Source organism: Quercus robur, chromosome 5 (genome assembly GCF_932294415.1).
Source record: "Quercus robur chromosome 5, dhQueRobu3.1, whole genome shotgun sequence".
Taxonomy (NCBI): domain Eukaryota; kingdom Viridiplantae; phylum Streptophyta; class Magnoliopsida; order Fagales; family Fagaceae; genus Quercus; species Quercus robur.
The window spans coordinates 30,987,700-30,995,062 of NC_065538.1; the positions used below are offsets into that span (position 1 = coordinate 30,987,700).

The window sequence follows — 7,363 nt, forward strand, 5'->3', positions numbered from 1 at the left end:
CAGAAACTTTCAAGCCATTGAAGTTGATATGGATGCAAAAGCCATTATAGATATTCTGCAAAAAACCAATCAGACAAATCCTTTTATCTCTCCCCTCCTAGATGATTGCAGACAGCTGGCTTCTCAAGTCCAGCGGATTCATTTCAGTCATTGCTATTGAGAGGCTAATAGAAGCGCTGACCTTCTTGCAAGAAAGGGTGCAGCATAGAATGAAGATTTTTGTTTTTTTTGACTATCCCCCTGTGGAGTTTCTTCCTTCTCTAAATCATGACTTGGCTGGACTGTATGTCAGTAGGCGCTGCCCTACTGAGTCCTTGCTTGTGTAGTTTTCTCTGTTTTTATCCCCTTTACCAAAAAAAAAGAAAAAAAGCAGCCCACTGCAAATTGATTGGGCCAAAGTCTGCCCATTCCGGGTCCAACACGTCAACTTGCAAATATCCAAAACTCTTGGTTTTGGCCCACCAATAAAAATACATCGGCTTTGACGGCAGAGAAAAGCATTATAAAGTCGAATAGTGCAGCAAAGCATGTGAATGTGATCCTCGAAATTGTTTCTGGGCTGGGGTTTTGAAGTCATAAACATAATTACACTTAATAAATAAATCAATAAAAAGGGTTCAGCGGCCACCGCCTCCTCTCCTATTCCTAGTTCTTATAAGCCCCCTATAACCCAACGACGTTTTGCACTTCGATGATGACAACGTAAATTTCATCTCCAACAATCCAGGTCACACCTTGGGTTCTCAGGTACCTTTTCTTTCTTTCTTCTACTTTTCTGTTTTCCTCACTTAGAAAATCCAGGATAAAACAAATATGCCCATATTGATTCCTTTGTTTTTGGCTGTATTGTTTCACAAGAATTGAATAAATCAAGCTAAACTAAGCCACATGGTTTTATTGGCTTTAGTTGAGTGAAGCACTTTTTGGGTCTTAATTATTAATGTGAGTTTAGAGATTTGAATGGAATTTTTGGTTTCTTTTTTTTTCTTTGTTAAGGTTTCTCTGCAACCAAACAGGCCTGGGTTTTTTAGTATATTGCCTGTAATTTTGGTTTTTGAATTATGGGTTCTGGCTTGCTTGGGTAATTGATTGATGGGTAACTTTTGTTTTTTGGAATTTGTTGTTATAGAGTGAGAGCCAATGGGGAGTGCATCATCTGTGTTGACTCAATATGATATCGAGGAAGTGCAAGAACACTGCAGTAATCTATGTGGGTTATCTTTACGCTTGTTCATAAGTTCTGTAGTTCTTTTATATTGTTGTTTTTAGTTCTCAATTTGATGCGTTTGGTGTGTAAAAATTTTAGTTTCCCAGCAAGAAATAGTATCATTATATCAAAGATTTTGCCAACTTGATCGGAATGCGAAGGGTTTTATCTCTGCTGATGAGTTCTTATCAGTCCCTGAGTTTGCAATGAATCCGCTTTCTCAGGTAGTCCATTTGGATCTTTAAAAGTAATTGATGGAGAATTTGTATTTGGTACTTGTGATGTTTGTAGTGTTTTTTTTGTGATGCATGATAATTTCACAGCTTTGCTTTGTGGTAATTTCCATTGCAGAGGCTACTTAAGATGGTGGATGGTTTAAATTTTAAGGACTTTGTGGCTTTCTTGTCTGCATTTAGTGGTAAAGCTACTACACACCAAAAAATTGAGTGTAAGTATGGTTGCTTAGCAATTTAACAGGATTATTTATGCTTCTGATTCAATTTCATAATAAAAGTTGGATGAACCATAAGGATTGTAGCAATTCCATGATAATCACTTATTTAGGGATAATGTGTACATTTACTTAAATGCATTACATTTGTTATTCCTTTTGGTTTGCAACCTTTTCCTGAAAAATGAAGTTAGAGAATTTGGCATTGGGGACAATTTGGAAACCTGTTATCTATCACTCAACATGTAAAGAAGGCTATGAGTGGAAAGCATTTTATCTTAGTTAAGAATAGTGATAGACTTGGAACAAATCCAAAAATTAACAGAGAGGCATAAGCTTTTAGTGTAAGATTGTTTAGACCTTTGATGTTGTAAAGAATTTTGTTAGTCATTGAATAAAAAAAATAATGTTGTAAACAATTGGATGACACTTTCTACTTATATGCAATAGTTCTGGTAATGTGTGCATCTTTAATAATAAAGTTACAAACGGGATTTAAAAAAAAAAAGAAGAAGCTAAATAGATTGAATAAATTTCATACATAGGACATGTTATTTAACAAACAACTTTTTTTTTTTTTTTTTGTGTGGCTGTTTCTGTTGAATGTTATTACTCTTATAATTTTGCTTATCTTTCTTATCGTAAATCATTTTGGTACTGTCTTAACTTCAATGCTGCATAACTATTATACTTTTTAATATAGCTTACTAAGGAGGTGAATATTTTGGGTTATATATTGATATTGTTGTTTGTCTCTTTGTCCAGTTATTTTCAAAGTATATGATTCAGACAATAATGGGAAGGTGTCTTTCAATGACATATTAGAAGTGCTTCGGGATTTGTCTGGTTCATTCATGTCTGATGAGCAAAGAGAGGTATTAACGTGGATCTGGCATTCTACCTTTTTGTTCAATCATTTAGTCATGCCATCAAAGCTAAAGGTTAATGATTTTGAAGAGGAACATGAAAGAAATGAAGTTATTCATAGTGCATAACTGTGAATCATTTAGTGAAGTCATTAATGCAAAGACATCATAATCGAGTAAAAAATGACTGCTAGGAAGGTGTTAAAAACTTTTTATCAAGGGATGAAGTGAACCAGTTTGGTGTCCTTTTAGTGGAGGAAAATATTCTCGAAAAAATTTCTGGATAAGGGAGATTGACTAGTGATATTTGAACTGCCAAAATGTTGAGGTTGTCTTATAAAATTTCTTGGCTATTTCGCATGTTCTTACCCTACAGTAATTATCTATAATCAGTAATATTTAAATCATCTGCTAACTTGTGTTGAGTTTTGTATTCAAACTGTATGTTGTGTGCTATGTTATGTATGTGTGTGTTTGGGTGCAGGCACATGCCTAGATGTGGGATCCATCTGATCCTATGATATTTATGAGACTGATGGATTAAGTATTGTAGTCTACTTTTCTACCCTCCAAATGTAGGGATGGTGGTTTCATTTAGCCTTTTTTTTTTCCTCATTTGGATTTACTCATTTAAAATATATGACGTTATGGAGGAACAGATGAATAGCTTCTAGAAACTAGGAATGTTTTCATCTGAATATGTTGAACACTTTTATTGAGTATGCATTCTGCACTGGGTTATTGAGGAAGCTTGTGTTGGACATTTGCAACACAGGTAGCTGACATATTTTATGTCCTAAATACTCTTTTGTTGCTTTCAAATAAAAGCCAAAATGTGACCCTATTTTTCCATGCATGGTTATTAGTCAGATAACCTATAATAGTAGCAATTTTTATATGGGAAAAACTTATGTATAGTTCCTTAGGTTCTGTATGCTAGGTTTTCCAGGTAAATTCTAACACATGGTTGTATTGACCAATAAATCACAAACAACATTATCTTTTTCAAGGACAATTAAATTCAATGCACCTATGTATTTGAATTTAATTGGGGAACCTAAAGTACTACACCTAAGGAACTATGCCGAAGTGTTACCCTTTTTATATTTTCATTAAACAGAGGAATGGCCTGGACATAAGTGAAACAGGGGAATGGCATGGATAAAAGTAAAGTATGTTATATTGGAAAAGACAGAGAAAAAGAGAGGTTCATGCCATGGATTAATGTGATTGTCATTTGGAGTAGCTACAAAGGTCAAGATGTACAATGATAATTCCAATTGAGAATGTTAATGAATGGGGAACCTCTATATGGCTTAATGTGATGTCAATTACTTGGAATTTCTAAATATGGCTTACATCTTCTGGGCACTTGCGAATTTTGATACCAAATCTATGACTTGTGAAACTGTTCCACTTCTTCCTGCTTTGAAATGGCCATAACTATTTCTCCCTTGAGGTTAAAATTCACATTCTAAATTAATTATTTGATTGGTAAAATTGGGTGGTTCCTTATCATTTCAGCCTATGATTTTAAGTTTCTGCTTGAAGATTTTTTAATAATAAGATACATGTCCTAAAATTGAATGAGATATTCTTCATTTTCTTCGATTACCTACCCCCCCCCCCCCCCCCCCCCCCAAAAAAAAAAAAAAATAGACACTGAAAATCCCAACGTTTAGTTCTCTTCTTTTATTTTTCCCCTTTCTTTTTTAGTTATCACTTGTATAGTTTGCAATAGCATGGCTTGATTATCTGTTTTCAAATCTAAAAGATTACTATTTGGTTCAAATTTTTACTAAAGCATATCAATGGCTTGCACCCTTTGTTCTTTGGTTTGCAGAAAGTCTTGAGACAGGTTTTGCAAGAAGCAGGTTACTCAAAGGAGTCTTATTTGATGTTGGATGACTTCATTAAGGTAATTTACGTTTTCTAACATAATTCTAGTAACAGTTAAATTCTTTGTAACATAGGAAAGAAGAAAATTGAGGAAAACAAATACACTTGAGTGATTTGATTACATCTGCCTTAGCACTTTCTGAGGCTACAGGCGAGGGTTTAAATTATATAACTTTTTTTGGGTGAAGTTGGAGGGAAAAAAGAAAAAGATTGTTGGAGGAATGGATGTGTATATACATGGAATTTGATCATCCTGCAATATACTTAAAGAGGACAGCAATTCTTAAGCCTATTGAGACATCGTCAAGTACATAAAGGGCTATTTTTGCCAGAGAAATATTCCATTGAGAATCTTCTTAATGTTCATCTGAGTCGATAATCATTGTTATAGCTTTAGAACTTGGAAGGATAGTGAAATGTATCTGCATTGTCTAGTTGCATCAGATGTACATTGATGGCATTCTCTTTATAACCCAAAGTGATTTTCAACGTGTTTATCCTAGATAACCATTAAATGACCATTGGCATTAGGATTGTATTCATATTCTTCTGCTAACAGATATTTTACAATGTCTCAAATATTCAATGCATCTTACACTTACAGTAAGCATCCTTGAAATTCCATGTGATACCTTTGCTCCATTTCCAACAAATGTTATGGACAAGTCTGAGCAATAATAACAATAACCTTCTTTTTCTCTTAAAATGCTGTTCAGAATTTATGACGGGCCCTAATTTCATTGGATATGTAATGTGTCGTTACTGTAGTATCAACCCCAAAAGATGTTGATCAGTCTTCGGAAATTGTTGTTGTTGCCCATCTATCTTCAGAAGGAGAATCAACAGTTCACAGTTACCAACACAAACATGCGGAGAATTTTTTTTTTTTTCATCCTTCTAAACATTGTAAGAGGTGAAGAAGGAATTTCATATTTTTTCTTTTCTGGACCATTTCACAAAATTTACTAACACAAGGCCTTATCTCCAAAATAGACTAAAAAATTGTTGAATTGATACTAGATTGTCCCCTGCTATTATATTACTTTTACCTTAAATCTATTTAGTGACCTAAAGCATCCTATTACGTAATTCCCTGCCACAACTAGTGAATAGTTTTTAGAAAAGGGGAAAAAAACCTTTAGAAGTTGCAGCTACACTCCTCATTTACAATGAACAATGGAAGCCTGAAGGAAAATAAATAAAATAAAAATTAGTTATGCTTAATAAATCTTCCTCTGCTGCAGTCCACAGCCATATTGTCAAGCTCTAGAGGGCCATAGGCAATCTGGAAAGTAAACTAAACAATTATGATTTTCTTGGCCACCCCTCAAGAGGACCTCACATATATGGGGCCAGCGCTGAATAGTGGACCTAATTAAGATTTCCTCATTCATACTCACCATCTACTTTTTTAGCTCCTTTCTTTCTTGTACTAGTCATTTTACATTTGATGGGGAATAGGTCTTGAACTCTTTGTTTGGCACCCAATCTAGCCACCACATCTTGCTTGCTAATCAATAAACGCTTTTTAAAGCATGGCAATTTTTTAATGTCTCAGTTTGTTTGATGGGTTCTTTTTCTTTAATCATGGAGGATTGTATGGTAGAGGCCACAGTTGTTAGTGCAATAGTTTTTTCTATTGTGAGTTCCTCTGCTTTGTTTCCTGTATCTTTAGGCTCTTTTGTGAATGAGTTTCATTATCAAATGAAAAAGAGATAAGATCGAGATTAGATGATGTAAAGGGATGGGACATTCTGTAATTTCTGATAGATGGAATGAGTTCATTTATTCATTTATCTTTGGTTTAGATTCAGTATGTGCTGTCACATGATTTTCTCAACTGCTCACTCTATTGTCTTTTTAAGAAATCAGTGAATTAGATAGATGCAGAGGTGGGATCACAATTAGGCTAGTTTTAGATGCAAAAACCCTTTCTCTCATCTTCTACTTCTCATTCATAAGTTGGCTCATCTGCATATGATTTGAAGCTCAATGGGGACACTGGCTTGCTGATAAAAAGCTTTTTGTTGTGTTAAAATCTATTTGGCAAAAGAGCCGTTGCAAGATGAATATACCATGAACATTTGATATGGATTTGCATGGTTATGCTTGATAATTGAGTCTGCGTGAAATATTTCTGGCCATGTGTACCATCATTGCTTCATATCTGTTGCAGGTTCTTGGCAGGTCGGGACTAAAAATGGAGGTTGAAGTTCCAGTTGACTAATTTATGTTCTCCCCTGTGATTTCTTTGCTACAATTCAAGATGAAAATCTGGAGTGGATACTCATCTGCATCCCTGTAGAATGTTCATGACAAGTTGGAACCTCACGCCTGCCTGTATTAAGATAACCTTTTTTTTTTCTTTTTCTTTTTTTTTTTTCTTTTTTTTTTTCAAAAAAGAAAATAATAACAATAAGCAACCAGTGTATTTTAGTTTATTACAATAAGATTTCAAATGGTTGATCAATATTTTGTCATTGATTTTTTTTTTTTTTTTTTTTTTTTGGGTGCTAAATTTACCATGATATTTCTATGAGATATGTGATTGTTCATTGATAGGATTGCCGAGTTTTCTCCACAGGAAGAATTTGGGTTTGAATTCCCCATCCTCACTTATTGTAAGGGGAAAAGAAATGATATTGTTGATGTAAAAGATACTGTTCAATTTCATAGCTCTTGGACCTATTTGTCAGACTTAGAAATTTTCTCAATTTGGCTTTGGCTTTCTCTTGATTGAAAGCAATCTTTGATTCACCAAATTCTGTTGGACGGTTGAGATCGTACCTGCAATGCAAGAAACATGCAAGAAATTGGAAAGCAAGAAAATAAGAAAACTGTTTTTTTTTTTTTTTTTTTTTTTTTTTTTTTTTTTTTTTTTTTTTTTTTCCCTAAAAACAAGTTTTTGAAGAAAAATAAAAAATACCAAAGACGACCTAA

General features: G+C 34.0%; 1 protein-coding gene across 1 annotated transcript; it reads left to right on the forward strand.

Moving 5' to 3' along the window:
* Positions 1–524: 524 nt before the first annotated feature.
* LOC126725785 (uncharacterized) lies at positions 525–6,903 on the forward strand. The gene is made up of 7 exons (XM_050430711.1): positions 525–747; positions 1,130–1,210; positions 1,307–1,431; positions 1,559–1,655; positions 2,424–2,533; positions 4,368–4,442; positions 6,600–6,903. The coding sequence occupies exons 2-7, from the start codon at positions 1,141–1,143 to the stop codon at positions 6,648–6,650; spliced, it is 528 nt and encodes a 175-aa protein (XP_050286668.1). The 5' UTR covers positions 525–747; positions 1,130–1,140; the 3' UTR covers positions 6,651–6,903.
* Positions 6,904–7,363: the final 460 nt, after the last annotated feature.